The 22,104-nt window shown below is 36.7% G+C and overlaps 1 protein-coding gene across 2 annotated transcripts in view; it reads left to right on the top strand.

Annotated features, from left to right (window-relative positions):
- The first annotated feature begins 11,721 nt into the window (after nt 1–11,721).
- Nucleotides 11,722–22,104, top strand: part of LOC128211524 (antiviral innate immune response receptor RIG-I-like) — a 28,623-nt gene continuing 18,240 nt past the window's right edge. For both annotated transcript variants that reach the window (XM_052916418.1, XM_052916419.1), the window contains exons 1-5: nt 11,722–11,834; nt 12,896–13,036; nt 20,197–20,334; nt 20,849–21,181; nt 21,461–22,075. In XM_052916418.1, the coding sequence (XP_052772378.1) occupies nt 12,898–13,036; nt 20,197–20,334; nt 20,849–21,181; nt 21,461–22,075 (1,225 nt within the window). In that variant the 5' untranslated portion in view covers nt 11,722–11,834; nt 12,896–12,897. The remainder of the gene's footprint in view (nt 11,835–12,895; nt 13,037–20,196; nt 20,335–20,848; nt 21,182–21,460; nt 22,076–22,104) is intronic.

The following is a 22,104-nucleotide window of genomic DNA, read 5'->3' as shown; positions in this document are numbered from 1 at the left end:
GTGTAACGTTATAGGCTGTGCCCTACACCACAAGGAATGCTAAGTACGCTGTGTAACGTTATAGGCTGTGCCCTACACCACAAGGGATGCTAAGTACTCTGTATAACGTTATAGGCTGTGCCCTACACCACAAGGGATGCTAAGTACGCTGTATAACGTTATAGACTGTGCCCAAAACCACAAGGGATGCTACGTACGCTGTATAACGTTATAGGTTGTGCCCTACACCACAGGGAATGTTAAGTACGCTGTGTAACGTTATAGACTGTGCCCAAAACCACAAGGGATGCTACGTACGCTGTGTAACGTTATAGGCTGTGCCCTACACCACAAGGAATGTTAAGTACGCTGTATAACGTTAAAGACTGTGCCCTGCACCACAAGGGATGCTAAGTACGCTGTATAACGTTATAGGCTGTGCCCTACACCACAAGGAATGCTAAGTACGCTGTATAACGTTATAGGCTGTGCCCAAAACCACAAGGAATGTTAAGTACGCTGTGTAACGTTATAGGCTGTGCCCAAAACCACAAGGAATGTTAAGTACGCTGTGTAACGTTATAGGTTGTGCCCTTCCCCAGTAGGAATGTTAAGTACGCTGTGTAACGTTATAGGCTGTGCCCAAAACCACAAGGAATGTTAAGTACGCTGTGTAACGTTATAGGCTGTGCCCTACACCACAAGGAATGTTAAGTACGCTGTGTAACGTTATAGGCTGTGCCCTACACCACAAGGGATGCTAAGTACGCTGTATAACGTTATAGGCTGTGCCCTACACCACAACGGATGCTAAGTACGTTGTATAACGTTATAGACTGTGCCCTACACCACAAGGAATGCTAAGTACGCTGTGTAACGTTATAGGCTGTGCCCTACAACACAAGGAATGTTAAGTACGCTGTATAACGTTATTGGCTGTGCCCTACACCACAAGGTATGCTAAGTACGCTGTATAACGTTATAGGCTGTGCCCAAAACCACAAGGGATGCTAAGTACGCTGTATAACGTTATAGGCTGTGCCCAAAACCACAAGGAATGTTAAGTACGCTGTGTAACGTTATAGGCTGTGCCCAAAACCACAAGGGATGCTAAGTACGCTGTGTAACGTTATAGGCTGTGCCCAAAACCACAAGGAATGTCAAGTACGCTGTGTAACGTTTTAGACTGTGCCCTACACCACAAGGAATGCTAAGTACGCTGTGTAACTTTATAGACTGTGCCCAAACCACAAGGAATGTTAAGTACGCTGTATAACGTTATAGGCTGTGCCCAAAACCACAAGGGATGCTAAGTACGCTGTATAACGTTATAGGCTGTGCCCTACACCACAAGGAATGTTAAATACGCTGTATAACGTTATAGGCTGTGCCCAAAACCACAAGGAATGTTAAGTACGCTGTATAATGTTATAGGCTGTGCCCTACACCACAACGGATGCTAAGTACGCTGTATAACGTTATAGGCTGTGCCCTACACCACAAGGGATGCTAAGTACGCTGTATAACGTTATAGGCTGTGCCCTACACCACAAGGGATGCTAAGTACGCTGTATAACGTTATAGGCTGTGCACTACACCACAAGGGATGCTAAGTACGTTGTATAACGTTATAGACTGTGCCCTACACCACAAGGAATGCTAAGTACGCTGTGTAACGTTATAGGCTGTGCCCTACAACACAAGGAATGTTAAGTACGCTGTATAACGTTATAGGCTGTGCCCTACACCACAAGGTATGCTAAGTACGCTGTATAACGTTATAGGCTGTGCCCAAAACCACAAGGAATGTTAAGTACGCTGTATAACGTTATAGGCTGTGCCCAAAACCACAAGGGATGCTAAGTACGCTGTATAACGTTATAGGCTGTGCCCAAAACCACAAGGAATGTTAAGTACGCTGTGTAACGTTATAGACTGTGCCCTACACCACAAGGAATGCTAAGTACGCTGTGTAACGTTATAGACTGTGCCCAAAACCACAAGGAATGTTAAGTACGCTGTATAACGTTATAGGCTGTGCCCAAAACCACAAGGAATGTTAAGTACGCTGTATAACGTTATAGGCTGTGCCATACACCACAAGGGATGCTAAGTACGCTGTATAACGTTATAGGCTGTGCCCTACACCACAAGGGATGCTAAGTACGCTGTATAACGTTATAGGCTGTGCCCTACACCACAAGGGATGCTAAGTACGCTGTATAACGTTATAGGCTGTACCCTACACCACAAGGGATGCTAAGTACGCTGTATAACGTTATAGGCTGTGCCCTACACCACAAGGGATGCTAAGTACGCTGTATTACGTTATAGGCTGTGCCCAAAGCCACAAGGAATGTTAAGTACGCTGTATAACGTTATAGGCTGTGCCCTACACCACAAGGGATGCTAAGTACGCTGTGTAACGTTATAGGCTGTGCCCTACACCACAAGGGATGCTAAGTACGCTGTATAACGTTATAGGCTGTGCCCAAAACCACAAGGAATGTTAAGTACGCTGTGTAACGTTATAGGCTGTGCCCTTCTCCAATATGAATGCTAAGTACGCTTTGTAACGCATGCTGTTTACGTTATAGGGTGTGATCTACCCCACCAGGAAATTCAGGTACGCTTTCTAACGAAAAAGGCTGTACCCTACCCCAATAGGAATGTTAAGTACGCTGTGTAACGCACGCAGTTTACGTTAAAGTCTGTGCCCTACCCCAATAGGAATGTCAAGTTTATTGTGTAACGCACGCTGTTTACGTAATAGGCTTTGCCCTACCCGACCAGTAATGTTAAGTACGCTGTGTTACTTACGCTGTTTAATTTATATGCTTTGCCCTACCCCAACAGGAATGTTAAGTACGCTGTGTTACGCACGCTGTTTACGTAATAGGCTGTGCCCTACCCCATTAGGAATGTTAAGTACGCTGTGAAACGTTATAGGCTGTGCCCAACACCACAAGGAATATCAAGTACGCTGTGTAAAGTTATAGGTTGTGCCCTTCCCAACTAGGAATATCAAGTACACTGTGTAACGTTATAGGCTGTGCCGAACACCACAAGGAATATCAAGTACACTGTGTAAGGTTATAGGCTGTGCCCAACACCACAAGGAATATCAAGTACGCTGTGTAACGTTATGGGCTGTGCCCTTCCCAACTAGGAATATCAAGTACACTGTGTAACGTTATAGGCTGTGCCCAACACCACAAGGAATATCAAGTACACTGTGTAACGTTATGGGCTGTGCCCAACACCACAAGGACTATCAAGTACGCTGTGTAACGTTATAGGCTGTGCCCTTCTCCAATATGAATGCTAAGTACGCTTTGTAACGCACGCTGTTTACGTTATAGGCTGTGCTCTAACCCACTAGGAATTTTAAGTACGCTTTGTAACGTAAAAGGCTGTACCCTACCCCATTAGTAATGTTAAGTACGCTGTGTAACGGACGCTGTTTGCGTTATAGGATTTGCCCTATCCAACTAAGATTGTTAAGAACGCTGTGTAATGCATGCAGTTAACGTTAAAAGTTGTGCCCCACCCCAAAAGGAATGTTAAGAACGCTGTGTAACGCACGCTGTTTACGTAATAGGTTGTGTTCTACCCCATTGGGAATGTTAAGTACGCTGTGTAACGCATGCTGTTTACGTAATATGCTGTGCCCTTCCCCATTAGGAATGTTAAGTGGTTAAGCACGATGTGTAACTTACGCTGTTTACGTATACAATAGGCTTTGCCCTACCCCATCAGGAATGTTAAGTTCGCTGTGTAACGCACGCTGTTTACCAAAAGGCATGTGTTGTTGGCGTAATGACTACATACTGTCAAATGACTTTGATCTTGTAGCAATTACAGAAACGTGGCTCGGAACAAAAGTGGATAAAGTCTGTGTTAACGAACTATTGCCAGACGGATATAATATAAAACACGTGCCTCGGATGGGAAAGGAGGGTGGAGGTGTTGCAATTGTTTATAAGTCTGCAATTCAAATTAAAGTACTATCATCTAGTAACGCAAACGAATTCAAACAATTCGAATACATGGACTGTAGCATCAGTGTTCGTGACTTTTCAACACGCTTGTTAGTAGTATATCGTCCACCACCATCAAAAGACAACGGTCTAAGCACAGCTTCGTTTCTTAATGAGGAATGGCCTGCTTTCCTATCCAGATATGTGACAATTAACAAACACATAACAATTCTTGGTGATCTGAATTTTCATCTTGATGACCCAAGTTATCGAGATTCCGTTAAATTTCTCAGTATTCTAGACACATTTGGTTTTATTCAGCATGTTCATGAACCAACTCATGTAGGTGGACATACATTAGATGTTGTAATCACAAAAAAACAATGAACATTTTATATCAGATCTAAATGTAAGTGATCCCGGTTTCACTACTTCAAAAGAAAAAAATTCACGTGATCATTTTGCAGTGTTAATGACCATCAAAACATCCAAACCTGCACCTATTCGTAAAACAGTCTCATACAGAAAATACCGGAAAATCGACATTGATTCCTTCAAAAAAACATAAAATCTTCTGATTTGTGTACCTCAGACATAAGCTCACTAAACGTAGATGAAGCTGTGGACAAATATAACTCTGTACTGAAGTCACTTATTGACAAACATGCTCCTTTGCGAACAAGAAATATAGTGTTAAGACCAACCTGTGCATGGTACACGGATCAGTTACATGAGGAAAAACATACCAAACGTAAGCTTGAAAGAAAATGGCGAGAGTCAAAACTAACAATCGACCATGAAATCTACAGAAATCAATGTGAAATAGTTAACAAGTTATTGAAACAGGCTCGAGAGACATATTATATAAATGAACTTCAATTACGTGATCAAAAGAACCTATTCCAAGTCGCAAACCATCTTCTTCGAAACAAAAAGGAAGTTGTGCTACCATCTCACACATCGCCCAAAGAACTAGCTCAAGAGTTTAGTGACTTTTTCGTTGAGAAAATTGAAACGATCAGAAACAATATCGCATCAGCTGATAACACAAATCTTGAAAATACTACACTTGAAATGCAAGACTCAGAAGTGAAATTTAATGAATTCGAACCCGCAACAGAAGATGAAATTTCTAAGCTAATTGCAAATTCTTCCACCAAATCGTGTGAACTTGACCCAATTCCAAAATGGTTATTTTAAGAATGTTCCATTGAGCTTGTTCCAATAATTGCAAACATTACCAACATCTCATTGAGGGACGGAGAAGTGCCATCGTCATTCAAACACTCGCACATTCGTCCTCTTTTGAAAAAAGAATCATTGGATCCTGACATATTCAAAAACTACCGACCAGTCGCAAATCTTCCGTATTTTTCGAAAATCATTGAAAAAGCTGGAGACACTCGCTTAGAAAGACATCTGGAATCCAACAATCTACATGAACCTTATCAATTTCATTCCACAGAAACTGCCTAACTTAAAGTGCAAAACGACATCTTGCTAGCACTGGACCAACAAAAAGTTACTATTTTAGTGATGCTTGATCTATCTGCGGCGTTTGATACCATAGACCATAAACATTGGTCACACGTCTTGAACATCATTTTGGCATTTCTGGGAAGCCACACGAGTGGATGAAATCGTATTTAAGCGACCGCTACCAGACCGTATGTATTGACGGTGAGCTTTCCGAGCCCGTGCACATGACCTATAGTGTCCCCCAAGGTTCCGTCCTGGGTCCTAAATTCTATGTCATGTACACAAAACCTGTTGGTGCTATTTGTCGAAAACACGGACTTAATGTACATTTCTACGCTGATGATTCCCAATTGTATTTGTCGTTTGAACCAATAGATGAATCAACTATCGAAGACATGGTAAATCGTGTAGCAAATTGTGTTTCTGAAATCATGCACTGGATGAATAACAATATTTTGAAACTGAATTCGGATAAAACGGAACTTATAGTTTTCTCATCTGGTCATAAGTCTGAAAAAGTATCAAATCATACAGTAACTGTTGGAACATCTGTTATCACTCAATCAGTTAACGTCAGAAATCTTGGTGCTTTTCTAGACTCTCGGATGAACATGGAATCGCATGTTAAGTCTGTGTGCAAATCAACTTACGCTCAGTTGAGACAGATAGGACGCATTCGACAGTACATCAACGAGGATGCTACGAAAACACTCGTAAATGCCTTAGTAACATCTAGATTGGATTATTGCAATTATCTCTTGTATGGAGTCCAACAACAATCATTGAACTTGTACAAAATACTGCTGCTAGGATAATTACCAGAAAGTCAAAGTTTAGTCACATCACGTCAGTGCTTAAAGATCTTCACTGGCTCCCAGTGGATTACAGAATCAATTTCAAAATACTAATTCATGTATTTAAATCACTTTATGGCAAAGCTCCACAATACATTAATGATATGATCAACGTTTACAAACCGACTAGAAATCTACGTTCAGCCAACCAATCGCTAACTCTTGTGCCACCAAAAACAAAACTTAAATTTGGGGATAGGAGCTTTTCTGCAGCTGCTCCTAAACTATGGAACACTTTACCAGCACATGTTAGAGACTGTACTTCTCTTGAAAGCTTCAAACGACAACTAAAGACTCACTTCTTCGTTCAGGTTTATGGGAACTGAAAACTGAATCGCTTACTTTATTAACTGTGATTATGTAATTTGGAACAGTCAAGATGGAAAATATCCCATATTCCAATATCTTAATAGAATGGTTTTATTTCATATTATATTCCATTTAAGTATTAGTCATTCGATTGTTTTATCTATGCTTTCAGAATATGTCTTAGAAAACTGCTTTATATTTTTAATTCCATGCCTATTTTTAAGTATTAGTCATTCAATTGTTTTATCTATGTTTTCAGAATATGTCTTAGAAAACTGCTTTATATTTTTAATTCCATGCCTATTTTTAAGCATTGCTTTCACCTTGTTCAGTATATTTTGCGCAGATGTGTTGCTTATTTTCCTAAATTTTAGTTGGTCAGTTTGGAGTATTTAAAAAGTTATCATACTTTCAATCGCAGTAGGGCAATCTGTTGCGGACACTACACACGTACATTGTTATGCATCAATTTTTTCAGCTGTAATCATTAACCAGCACTTTTAATTGTCTAATCCATTGAAGAAACTCATTTGCCAAATATAAAACCCAACTTGGTGGTTGTTTATTGATGGTTTGTGTATATTTTGTTTATTTGGATGTTATTTACTTCTTGCAAATTATTTTAGTTGTGTGTCTACATTTATTTATTTATTTAAAAAGGAGGCAGGTAAACCTGGGCTGTGTTCATGATGTCAACTGTAAAGGTATACTTATAAAAACAAAACAAAACATTTGAGGTGTTAAGCTATGCATTTATTTGAAATTAAAAGAATATCAATACCACTATTTTGTTGCGGACACTACAGTTTGAACTCCAGAAATGTACTTGTTACAATAAAGTATAATATGTATTTGAGAGATGTTTTTGTTAAATTTTGTTAAAGTACATTTAAACTCACAGCAAATTTTAGACCTATTTCATGAGCTTTCATTTGGTGTTTATCAATTTATGCGTATTGTATCATGAAAAGCTGTGAAAATATTTCTTTACAGAATCAAATTTATATGGCTTAATTATCGCATTCTGTCCAAAGTGCTTCCTCCAGAGACAATTCAAACACCTATTTACCAAAAAGAAACAAAGTGGAGAGAGCAACTTTCAACTGTAAAACTGTAACAAAAATAACAGAAACATACATGCCATGTTGCGGACACTACACATTTGAACGCCTAACGCTAAGTAACTTGTAACTGGAGAAATAACAATATTTCTTGTACATAACTTATATCTTTATTTTAACAAGTTCAAAACACATGTACTTACATGTTTTAATAACAAAATTGAGAAAACAGTAAAGACTATTTTGTAGAGTAGATTGTAGACACAGATTTAAAGTTTTCCTCGAGAGATTCAGTGTCAGTCTTTGTTAATTTCTTTGTGTAAGGCTTTTTCACACAGGAAGTTGTTGATACTTTCAGCGACTAGTGCTGCATTGCAGCAGATCTGGCAGTGGCAGCATCTTTTGTTTGTTTCACTAATTTTCCTCACATTTTTTGGCTTTAACAGATAAAATGTTGTTCGGCCTATTTTCTTGTCTGGATATTTCTGCAAGAAGGCTTGATGGGCTTCTGTTATTGTTGCTGTCATGATAAACTTTGGCTGGCATTCTTTTGTCACATTTTCTGATTTGGAATATAGCGGCTTACTTCTCCTGATATAAAAAAACTATTTTACCACAGCTTTTGTTTCAGCTGTTATCTCGCCTGCTTTTGCTTTTCTTACTCTGTTCCTCCACCAGCATTTGTCTTTCAGTGCTTTTGAACAAACGCAATTTCGAATTGTATTCCTCCGTCTGCAGATAGAGTTGGGATCTCTAATCATAGAAGTTGTTGGGGTTTACCTATAATTTTTTTTTATTTGTTTTATTGTTAAGTTTCCTCAAGCTAATGCATACATTGTTGGGATAAGAGAGAGGTTTGTGCACTTAAACTGGTTTAACCCCCCTCCCCCCCCCCCCAGTAAATTTACATTTTACTGACTGTTCCAAGGCGGTACCTAACAATCCTTGATAAACATACCTAGTTTTTTATATATAAAGTATGTATGCAGTGTGCCATTTGTTGAGTTATGTGCTGTTTTTTATGTTTCTTGTTTGTGTTTATGTTATATGTCTTTGGCGTTAACCCCGTGCCATTAAACCGTGTTTATGTTTAAAATGTTTGCTACTGAGCTTGTTTCTATAGTTATTCGCATAATATTCATCTGAAATGTTCTTTTCTTTTTCAGTTTAGTTGCACTTTCATTCATAACGTAGGCTAGTGTTTTCTCGAATGGCATGTTTCTTTTCCCGTTTTTGTGTTATTTGACTTTGACCTTCTGGTGTACTATTTAGACTAGATACAGTTTTCAATACAGATTCTCCAAAGGCATCCACTTCTCTTAATTTTGGAGAAGTAAGAATCCCTTTCTCTTTGAGTAGCTCATTTGTTGATGGTGATGTGGCTAGTTTCTCTACCAGTCTTGCTCTTTTTGCTGGTGTAGTTGGTAAGGTCTCTTTGACTCGTTTCAAAGACAGTGTTCAGGCACCTGGATGTGAAGGGAAATTTTGCACTACTGTTGTTTTCCTTTACTCCATGAATGTTAGTGTTATTTTGAGTTCCTACTTGATTGTCTTTATTGTTTTCATTTTCAGATTGAAGATCAATGTTGCTTTCATTTACAGTTTGTTCATTTCTAATGGGTTCTCCTTGTTTAGTGCTACTTTCTTTAAGCTTTAATCTCAACGCCAATTTTGTGTTCTTAACACTGCTCTCTGCTTTCTATATTCTGCTTGCTTCTCCTTTAGTGATATAACCATCTTTTTTGCTGTACTGTTTTTGTTGTTATTTATTGTTTTATGTGTTTTCTGTTGCTTCTTTTGAGCCCTATACCTTTGTATTTCCTCACACTTTTTTATCTTCAGTTCCCTTTTCAATGTTTCATTATTACTAGCGTGTTCTTTATGTTTAGCACGTTCGCGTTTCTTTCTTTCTCTATCTTTCTGTTTCAACTATTCATGTCTATTTTTGTCTTGTTTTAACTTTGCATGACCTTTCCTACATATCTCAGTGCTAGTCATTGGTTTAGTTTTCATTTTTTGTTCTGCAACGAAATGAAAAACGTGATAATAAGCACTGGACAGTTCCTGTAGTGTCCGCAACAAACCCAGAAAACAAGATACAGCTGTACATAGTATTAATTGTTCTTATAACATATTTTGCTGTTTTGAAAGGAAGTACTTATGAAGCTTTTCACTACAGTACACTTTCAGAGTACATAGCATTTCCAAAATATTGTTCCAGGATTAACATACAAAATATTCAAATTTGCATTATGGGCCTGTAAAATCATCCTTAGATTGTTTACCTCATTCTCTTTGCTGTTTTATGATAAAAATGAATTGGTTCTAAATATTTACAGCGAAACAAATGATTAATTAACACTGACTTGTATAGAAATATACAGTTGGTCTTTGCGTTGCGGACACTACAGCATTGCGGACAAAGACATTTAACTGCTGTTGCCTAATTATTCAATGTAGGGAGAAGATATTTGGTATTTTTGTTTGTGTGTTTATGCCATTGTTGAGGAACAGTAAGTGCCCTCTGTAAGTAAACTGTAAGAGTGTTGTCTGAAGCCCTGTTGCGTACACTACACATTTTGGATGTTTGAACTGACCAGAAACGAGAAAACAGAACTTCATTTTATCAACCGCAATTGTTCTCATTCTTTGTTGTTATCAAAATGCATATGTATTCATCCTTTAGAACATATTTAAGATAAAATCATGATTATATTTATGTAAAATATGTCATGTTTTACAAAAGAAGGTGAAAAAAAGCAAAATTCATAACGAAGGACCGGTTTAACATAAATTAACATTACTTGAAAAGTAATCGTCCGATTTTGGTAAAATAAAAAACATACTAGGCACAAAATATTTTTGGAAAAGGGAAATTTACAAGCTTATCGTATAAAATTGCCTCAATTTTATAGATTTAATAATGAAAAATATCATTTTTCTAAGTTCAACAGCATAACGATGAAAAACATCTGATTTTTAGCACCAATTTTATGTCGTACAACATACATACCAAATATAGGCATGTTATACCTCGTTGTCAAGCTAAATCCATCCTTTAGCTATATAAAAAACACTGTTTCAAAGTTAAATATTCAGTAGTATCTTAAAAACATAAGTATAACAAAGCTTCATTCTGTGTGCGCAAAATATACTGAATAAGGCGTTTGAACTTTTCACATTGCTTTAAACTTGCATATATATTTTTCCTTTCTGATTAATTTGTACTGTTTAACCATATATTGTTAAGCGCTTTTGAGCATTTTTGGAAAGAGCGCTATATAAATGTGGTATATTATTATTATTATTATTTATTAATGATAGATTGCACCCACGCTAATCGGAATGTAACGCAACTTACGTTATAACAGAGATGTCACGCACGCTGTGAACGTTTAATGCTGAGCCCATCACCACTAAGCGATAATGCACCAGTCAATTGTGTAAATATAGCGGGAAATGGGCCTTACCTAGGGTCCCTTGGATATGGGGGCATTTGGCGGGAATTTTACCATCTGTTCGTCTTCGCAGGGCGGGGATTTTAGCCGGGGTTGGCTGAACTGGAAGTCAAAGTCCCCGCTATTCCCCGGACACCTGGGTGAAGGGCTTCGTTACAATTGACTTGTGCATAACGCATATATATCCTGGAATTTTCCAAGCCCGAATTGGAATAAAATGAGGCTTAGCTGGGATTATGTTATTTTTATAACTGAATCGGATGACTTGAAAATTTTAACTTCCTCTAGTGTCAATTCATGATTTACATTCCGCATAATTTTCCTTGTTCAAATCACCAAATATAATTTAACATTGAACTCGAGCTCAATCACATAAAAACAGAACATTGGTGTGTGCGTTCGCCAGGCATGTTTATAACGAAAGTGAAAGTGTGTTTTATTTCTGAAAATCTAAACTTATCTCTATGACACGTCATCTTACGTCACTAATCGTACTTTAACCCGGCCTTGCATTATACTACCACTGCTAAAACGGGATAAAAATCTATTTTTATCTTGGGGATTTCCAAAGTAGTGAACTGTACTGATAAGGTAAGATTTTGTTTTGACAGATGAAAACATGATTTTGTGTTTGTTGATTTTTATTTACTTTAATCAGAATAAAGCGGAATTAACCAGGATTTATACTGCAATTGTTTGAATGCTACCGTTCATGTAGGTGTTTTGTTTTTGTATTTCAGCAGTACTGAATTGTTTATGATAAATGTGAATTTTAATTTATGATGGATTCCATTTTCAATGCTTTTATTTCTTTATTTCACTGACTAGGAAACTATTTGCGATTGTAGATCTTGTTTTAATATTAAAATAACGACATTAAGTGTAGAAACCATTTGAGAGGCCGGTGTATTTTTGACATTGAGGGCATTTTCTGACAATGGTAAAACTAAAGTTACGCCTGGAAATCGCACACACTAACTTAATGTGTGTGCGATGTAACGTTAACTCATTGTTGTATGATACAACAATTTGAAGGAATGATTACGTTCTCAAAGAAACCTTGTAAAATATGAGGGATGTATCTAAAGTAATATCTCTTAGTACACATATGTCTCGGCTGCCTTTGAACCCTACTAATGAATTAATAACCACTTGATCTTGTTGTGTTTTTTATATGTATGTATGTACATGTATGTATGTGTGTATGAATTACGGACACTACGGACCATGGACATTACGGACCAGACATTACGGACCAGATTTAGGGACACTACGGACCAGATTTAGGGACATTACGGACCATCTTCGGAAACTTACGGACCATGATTTAAACATTTTTTTTTAAATTATTCACTCATTATTCACTCATTAGTTTTTAATTTGTTAATAAATACTTGAATACTCAGTATGACGTTATATCTTCCATATTTAAAATACATTGATGTTTAACATTGGAATTCATGGGATTTTTCAGTTACATTAAAGATAATTGTCATACTGAGCACTCATATTGAAGTATTTATTAACAAATTTAAGACCAATGAGTGAATAAATTAAAAAAAAAATGTTTAAAAACATTATAAATCATGGTCCGTAAGTTTCTGAAGATGGTCCGTAACATCCCTAAATCTGGTCCGTAGTGTCCCTAAATCTGGTCCGTAATGTCTGGTCCGTAATGTCCATGGTACGTAATGTCCGTGACCCGTGTGTATGTGTGTATGTATGTATGTATGTATGTATGTATGTATACTAGTATATAGTGTATATCTCTTTAGAAATGGCAGAAACTGAAGAGTCAAATATGGATGATCTGCCCAGAGATGACATTATCAAGGCGAATATTCTGGCATATCTTCCCCATATTCGCACTGCCATTCAACCAACAGATCTTCTCAAATTGAAATGTTACCGCAAAGGTATGTCAAAATAACTTGATAAGCTTATCATTTAAGCCATAAATAGTGTTAATGAATGCTAACGGACTTGGTATAGTATGTGAACCACCAATACCCCCCCCCCCCCCCCCATTTCAATACATATCTGTTATCTTGGCCCATCACTTCGGACAGTCTCAAGTCTCAAGCCTTAGTCTAGACTCAGACTCAGAAAAGCATATATATTCCATTTGTTGTACAGAAATCAATATCAGCTTTATATAGTTATAATATTCAGCTATTTTCATCATTGATACTAGAAGGAAGTTACAAGATAATAAAGATTTGCAATCTTGCCACTTGAGTCTCAACTCATACTTGAGACAGTTAGTTATCATGGCCCCTGACCTTTAAATGTGTATTTATATTAAAATAAGCCTAATTTTAGTTCTTAGTGTGTAATTTATGTCTAAAAATTATTTCTCATTCTGAGATATTAGGATATTTCAAGCAGATCAGAGCATGCAATACATGCTGCTTATTGTTGAAAAAAGGTTCTTGGCATGTTTTCGTGCAATTATATCTATATTGTGCCCCTAGTGTAAATATTAATAAGTCTGAAGCCAAACAAAGCAGGTCATATCCATTTTTTTTTATTATGTATGCTATTTAGAAATGTGTTTTATTTTGAATGTAGCCCATGGTTTTCTGTAAACTTTCTTAAGCAAGTAATGTATGTTTTTTATATGGATCTCAATGTGAATATTATTAATACTGCCTATAGATAAAGATTGAATTCCAATATACTCACTGCCTATTATGTTTCTGATGTTAAAGTAATACATTGACCAAAGAATGTACATGTATGTATTCATTTCATTTATCTTTTTAAAAGGTTGTTCAAATTATTTTATTTTTCTTATAAAAGTGTCAAAATTTAAAATTTCATACAAGCTTCATTTTAATATTCTTTCAAAATATAAAACAATTCCAAACAGTTATTATATGACATTCTTATAAGTTTTCTATGTGGGACTAACTTGAACCTGGAGTGGCTGGAATGGATAATTTAGGGTGTGTTTTTATTGGTCGCAATTGAATTTGTACGGGTCAACTTGAATTAGGGTTAAACTGCAAGGGCTTGGTGTTGTTGGCACGAATGAAGTAATCTTATTTAATTAATATAATCATATTTTTTCAAGTTTAACTCTTAGAATTTTATTGAAATATCATATTATTACTTTTAACAATACCAGAAAAGTAAATGGCCATATTTTAGTGTCCAATGTGACCATGGGCGGCTCCAGGACTCGCCGTTAGAGGGGGCGTAACTTAGAGGCATATCCTTTTTACTTTTGCCACTCCCTCAGAGGGAGGTTTGGGGTTCCTCCCCCATGTATATTTAATTTCTAATCCGAAATGGTGCACTTTGGGCGTATTTTATTACTTGTCTTACCAAATATTGAAATTAAATGTAAACTTGGAACTTGGACAATTGGGGGGGGGGGGGGGGGGGTAGATGAGGCGCGCCAGGTGCCTCCCCCCCCCCCCCCAGCCCCACTTAATCTGCTTGTGGTGCTTGTGGTGACTGGTGACCATTACCTGTGATCTTCAATATCTACTGGACATTGGATGGGCTTCAATGTATTAACAATATGCTTTGCTAAGCAGTTGAGGGGTAATCTTTATACTTACTTTTTGTCTAGAGCATAACTTAAAGTTTTTGAGGTATTGACTACAAACATCATATACAGTTATATCTGATTGAGGTAAAGTGCACTGAACAAGAACTATAACCCTAGGTGCAGTTTCTTTTGAGTTATTGCCCCTTTGTTAATTTTCATACTTTTTCTTTTGTCTGGAGCATAACTTGAAAAGTGTTTGAGGTATTGACTTATAAATGTGGGGGCATTTATTTCAGTTTTTGTCCATTGTTTCATATTCCTTAGTCTAAAGGCGAAGTTGATACTGTTCTTAATTAGGCGGGGGATATTACTTTACTCTAAAACTTTATATGTTGTTAAGTCATTGACTTCAACTGTACAAGACAAATATTATTCAGTGTTAAGTCAACTCAATAAAAAACTTTGCTATACTTTTAAACAAAAAAATGGCATTTCCCTGATGTTAAGCTTGTTATTTCTATATAATAGGACAATTAACTTAATTAATGCCTTCTCACCGACATAAGGCATCTAATGAGTATACATCATTCCAGTGATATTTCTCATTACAATAAGGTTGTGAAGTGGGGGTATTAATCACATCTAGTGACAACTTTAGTTGTTTTTGGTAAAGTAAACTACACCTTCAACCAGCATCACACTATCAGTACATTTATCTAAACATATACTATTTTCAGATGTTACATTGCTTCCAAACATTATAAAGAAAATCAAATCATATTATATAAATCATAAGTAAGAGTAAAAGGTTACAATTACATACATTGTTTAACATGGTAGAAACGCTTAGTTTCTAATCCAGAATATAAATAATAGTACATAATTAAAAAAATGCTTCTTTCTTTCCTTTTTAATATCTTAATTACTAATCCATAGAATAAAGTTATAAAAGTTCATTATTTTTCGTTCCGAATTGAATAAAAGATGTAAGAAATGTTCCTTTTTAGCTCGACTATTCGAAGAATAAGGAGATCTATACTACTCACCCAAGCGTCGGCGTCGGCGTCACCCCTTGGTTAAGGTTTTGCGTGCAAGCACACATAGGTTAATATCTCAGCAACTACTTGAGGTATTGCATTGAGACTTTATACAATGGTACTCAACCATCTAACCTACTTAATTAACCAAGTTTGATAACTCTACTTTGCATTTAATTCCAATAATAGGCCTTTATTATTTGACTTAGAAATTCTGGTTAAGGTTTTGTGTGCAAGCACAAATAGGTTAATATCTCAGCAACTGCTTGAGGTATTGCATTGAGACTTGATACAATGGTACTCAACCATCCAACCTACTTTATTTACCAAGTTAGATAACTCCAGTTTGCATTTAATGCAAATAATTGCCCTTTATTATTCGACTCAGAAATTCTGGTTAAAATTTTGCATGTAACCACTTTTTAGTCAATGCTTCAGCAAATACATCATGTATTGCATTGAAACTTTACACACAGGCTCCCAACCATTTAACCTTTTTGTTAAATCAAGTAAGATAACTCTATCGTTCATATTATATAATTTTTGCCCCTTTATTATGCGACTTAGAAATTCTGGTTAAGGTCTTGCAGTTTAGCACACATAGGATAATATCTCAGCAACTACTTGATGTATTGCATTGAGACTTTATACAATGGTATTCAACCACCCAAATTCTGGTTAAGGTCTTGCATGTTAGCACACATAGGATAATATCTCAGCAACTACTTGATGTATTGCATTGAGACTTTATACAATGGTATTCAACCACCCAACCTAATTGAATAATAAAGTTAGATAACTGTGTTTTGCAAATAATGGCCTTTTATTATTACACTTAAAAATTTTGGTTAAATTTTTGCATGTAACCACATTTGTGTTAATATCTCCGCACATCATGTATTGCATTGAAATCTCATATAACAGTGATCCATGCATGTTTCGCCAAAACTTTCCAATCCTTACACTGAAAAGCGGCGAAATAGTCGAGCGCACGGTCTCTGTGACAGCTCTTGTTATTGTAGAAATATTGTTTTAATTTATTCGTGATTTTCTTAAAAGACTACAAGTCATAATAGCGTATGCTATGTCAGTCGTGTATGCATCGCATCCGTGCGCCCATGCGTCTGTCGGTATGCACTTGCTTGTGAACGCGATAAAGTCTTTAGTTTTGAATGTCTCTCAATGAAACTAGCACAGTAGTTAGATATCCATGAGAGCGAGGTTCTTTTTTTAAACCATACAGATCCACCAATGCATGACTGGCGTACGACCCTTGGAATTATCAAAATTGTTATTGTAGCCAAGTCAAAAATTACAGTCTAGGAGAGACAATCTGTTTTTAGAGTGTGCAGTTAATTTTTGTTTTACTTTCCCTTGCCTTTCTTAAAAAGGTGAAAAGTATAGTTTAAGAGAGACATATTGTAATCAAATGACATTGACTTTGACCTTTTGACCTACTTTTTTATTATGCACCCAGAATGGAGAGCATAAAGTAACCGCTTTGTCCTGCCGTCCCTCCTTCCGTCCGTCACACTCTTGTCCGTCCGTCACACTATTGTCCGTTCGTCACACTCTTGTCCGGATAATACTTCAAAACTACTGTTGGGATCATCCTTAACAGCATCTACAACACATTGCCATGCCAAGTTCCTCTCATTGGGCGTCATGTTGTTACACTTATGGCGGTTGTTTGGACGCCCAATATGCTAGTCGTGAATAATATGTTACGAGGATATCAAACTCCTATTTATTATTCAATTTTGACATTGAATAAATGTCCTTTTCACTCACTGTTGTTTATTATTCACGTCTCCCATTTAATTGAACTTGTCATGGCCAGCCCCTCATAATTCAGTAGCAATACTTAAACCTTGGTATATAGATAGATGGCAATGGAAGGAGGGTATATAGATAGATGGCAATAAAAGGAAGGTATATAGAAAGATGGCAGAGAGAGAAAGGTATAAAGATAGATGGCAATGAAAGGAAGGTATATAGATAGATGGCAATGAGAGAAAGGTATATAGAAATATGGCAGTGAGAGAAAGGTATATAGAAAGATAGCAATGAGCGGAAAGTATATAGATAGATGGCAATGAAAGGAGGGTATATAGATAGATGGCAAGGAGAGGAAGGTATATAGATAGTTGGCAATGAGAGAAAGGTATATAGATAGTTGGCAATGAGAGGAAGGTATATAGATAGATGGCAATGAAAGGAAGGTATATAGAAAGATGGCAATGAAAGGAGGGTATATAGATAGATGGAAGTGAGAGAAAGGTATATAGATAGATGGAAATAAAAGGAGGGTATATAGATAGATGGCAATGAAAGGAAGGTATATAGATAGATGGCAATGAAAGGAGGGTTTATAGATAGATGGCAATGAAAGGAAGGTATATAGATAGATGGCAATGAGAGAAAGGTATAAATACAGATGGCAGTGAGAGAAAGGTATATAGATAGATGGTAATGAAAGGAAGGTATATTGATAGATGGCAATGAGAGACAGGTATATAGAAAGATGGCAGTGAGAAAAAGGTATAAAAATAGATGGCAATGAGAGAAAGGTATATAGAAAGATGGCCGTGAGAGAAAGTGTATAGATATATGGCAATGAGAGGAAGGTATATAAATAGATGGCAATGAGAGAAAGGTATATAGAAAGATGGCAGTGAGAGATAGGTATATAGAAAGATGGCAGTGAGAGAAAGATATATAGAAAGATGGCAATGAATGGAAGGTATATAGATAGATGGCAATGAGAGGAAGGTATATAGATAGATGGCAATGAGAGAAAGGTATATAGAAAGGTGGCAATGAGAGAAAGGTATATAGAAAGATGGCAGTGAGAGAAAGGTTTATAGATAGATGGCAATGAAAGGAAGGTATATAGATAGATGGCAATGAGAGAAAGGTATATAAATAGATGGCAATGAGAGGAGGGTATATAGAAAGATGGCAATGAGAGAAAGGTATATAGAAAGATGGCAGTGAGAGAAAGGTATATAGAAAGATGGCAATGAGAGGAAGGTATATAGATAGATGACAATGAGAGAAAGGTATATAGAAAGGTGGCAATGAGAGAAAGGTATATAGATAGATGGCAATGCAAGGGCGGTATATAGATAGATGGCAATGAGAGGAAGGTATATAAAAAGATGGCAATGAGAGAAAGGTATATAGAAAGATGGCAGTGAGAGAAAGGTATATAGAAAGATGGCAATGAGAGGAAGGTATATAGATAGATGGCAATGAGAGGAAGGTATATAAATAGATGGCAATGAGAGGAAGGTATATAGAAAGATGGCAATGAGAGAAAGGTATCTAGAAAGATGGCAGTGAGAGAAAGGTTTATAGATAGATGGCAATGGAAGGGCGGTATATAGATATGAGGCAATGAGAGGAAGGTATATTGATAGATGGCAATGAGAGGAAGGTATATAGATAGTTGGCAATGAAAGGGAGGTATATAGATAGGAGGCAGTGAGAGGAAGGTATATAGATAGATGGCAATGAAAGGGTGGCATATAGATAAATGGCAATGAAAGGGCGGTATATAGATAGATGGCAGTGAGAGAAAGGTATATAGATAGATGGCAATGAAAGGGCGGTATTTAGATAGGAGGCAATGAGAGGAAGGTATATAGATAGATGGCAATGAAAGGGCGGTATATAGATAGGAGGCAATGAGAGGAAGGTATATAGATAGATGGCAATGAAAGGGCGGTATATAGATAGGAGGCAATGAGAGGAAGGTATATAGATAGATGGCAATGAAAGGGCGGTATATAGATAGATGGCAATGAAACGGCGGTTTATATATAAATGGCAGTGAGAGAAAGGTATATAGATAGATGGCAATGAAAGGGCGGTATTTAGACAGGAGGCAATGAGGGGAGGGTATATATAGATAGATGACAATGAAAGGAAGGTATGTAGAAAGATGGCAGTGAGAGAAAGGTATATGGATAGATTGCAATGAGATGAAGGCATATAGATAGATGGCAATGATATGAAGGCATATAGATAGATGACAATGAGAGAAGGTGCAGTTGACAAGAATCATAATTTTTTCGTGCATATTAAAAAAATATCTCCCCTTTACCATTTTTAATAATTGGTGCTTGTCCGCACCATTTCTTCAAAACTACTGATGAGGTTGAATTAAAACAGTTTGTACAGTTTGGAATCGTTTTGATTGTTCGCCAAAAGAAAATACGGATTTGCCTCTTATTTATGTGAGCTCATAATTAATATGTTTACAATTTTGAATATATTAAATACATTTAAGACAATAACTGTGTATGTTATTGCTGTGTTTTATAATTCATTGCTGTATTGGATGTGTACCGGGTACTTCAAAAATTGAACCTGAGTACCAATCAAAACGTAGTGTTCGTCAATGTCCTACTATTGCATACGTATCTCAGTTTCAATTTACAATCGGTTTTCAGAATTACCATCGGATGCTGATATGTTGCTCGAACTGTTGCCATCGATACCAATATGTTTTTCACCCGTTTCTTTTTCTGTGTAGAGCAAAGAAAGAAGATATTTGAACTGTCCCGAAAGAGCGGTGATAAAGCTGTTGAGCTCGGTTTGCAAATGCTTATCTATGACACAGAAGACTCCGGGCGTTTTATTGCGTTCAAGGAGCTGATGGCCAGCGAAAACGGTACACTTAATACAAATAATGTATGATGTTTTATGGGGAATAAAATGCTTTGTCGTAAATGACAAAAGTTATGTGTGAACATGGAAAAGTCACTTATATAAAAGAAACAACGGAAACTACAGGGAAAAGGATCTTAACTGTAACAAAATTCCTGTATTAGGTCGATTGGTCAAGACCGAACACAAAACGTCACAAGACAACAAATATATAACACAAACATTTTTATAACAATGAAAACTACAGGGACAAGCCCAGTAGTCGAAAACTCAAAATCCAACCCTGTTTAGAGGCATAAGACAAGGATACAAACTACAGTGAACTTGAGTTACAAACACACGCCCTTATAAATAAATTATCTGGTTTAAGCTTTGGCGGAGCTATACATATTACTTGCAATGAAATCAGAAGAGTATCAGCGCTCTTTTTCAGTATAATTGAAATTAAAAAGTATTTGCCTGCCAGGAACCTAAGAGTAAAATGATGTCCATGACCAAGTCATGTGTTATTATTGCAGGATATCCAAAGATTGCCCGATACATCGACGGTGAAATTGTTGCTTCAGATGAAAACTTCAGGAAACTTTTGGAACTGTTTGCTGATCAAATAGTTCCAGTAGTGAATCCAACGGAGATTTTACCAACCTTGCTAGCAAGAGAGCTTATAACGAACGAAGATGTTCAGAGGATTAGAGCTGAAATGTATAACCACAGCAGGGACGCTGCAGCATGGGAAATGCTTTTTAGATTACAAAGCAGAAAGGAGAACTGGTTTAAAGAGTTCTTGGTCAGTTTGATTGACCATGGTTATAACGATGTAGCTGAAAAACTGGAGCCGGATATGTTCAACAGTAATAATAAGCCATGTTATTTTTTAACGCACACAAAATATGAATTGCAAAATGTGTCTGGTTATTGCTTTGAATAAGCAGTGCTTTTTGCTATAAATGATATGATTATTCTTAAAACGTGAAACATTTTATTCATTAGTGTTGTAAATTGTTTTTCAATCATAATATTGCCTGAAACAGTAAACATGTGAAACCCATGAATGAAAAAACTCCTATTATAAATGTAGTGACAACAAATGCGTTTCTACATTTCTTGTTTTATATATATATATGTTCCAGAGATTGTTGTGCAGAAAAACGAAGACACTCAGATGAATGACAATTCAAAAGATAGCACCGTTTCCATGAATTCTGAAACAGAAGAACCAAATGCTTTTGTAACTGAAGGATGTGAAATTGGCAGTGGGGAGGACAAACAAACGAACACTGATATGGAAATGTCAAATTTGAATCCTGAATCAATTGCCAGCTCTCATTGCAAACCTAACGAACTTGGATCGAATACCTTAAAGATGGAGTTAGACGGACTTGGCATGGAATTTATGGACATGCTACTGCCGCAAAACAAAGAAGCAGTTGTGACTCCCTCCGCCAATGATGATACTACAAGTTTAAAAGCCGTACAAGCAAGAACCTCCAGAAGTGTCAGTCAGACAGATGATGCGATAACTGCCGATAAAAGCGAAACTGATCAATTTCAATTAAAAGAATCCATTACTCAATACCCTGATCACGAAAAACTGACGCATTTGAATATGGAAACAGAAGAAACACTTGTTAAAGTTATTGCAAGAGACGATATTACCAGCGGATTAAGTAGACAAGAGTCTCATGAAAACCAAACACAGTTAAGAATCCATGACGATTCTAGCAAGAATCACGTTTCACTGTCTGGTAGGTAAAATTAACAGCAGTTACTTCGT

Source organism: Mya arenaria, chromosome 12 (genome assembly GCF_026914265.1).
Source record: "Mya arenaria isolate MELC-2E11 chromosome 12, ASM2691426v1".
Taxonomy (NCBI): domain Eukaryota; kingdom Metazoa; phylum Mollusca; class Bivalvia; order Myida; family Myidae; genus Mya; species Mya arenaria.
Note: the sequence above shows the minus strand (reverse complement) of the source record. Positions and strands in the feature narration are given on the sequence as shown.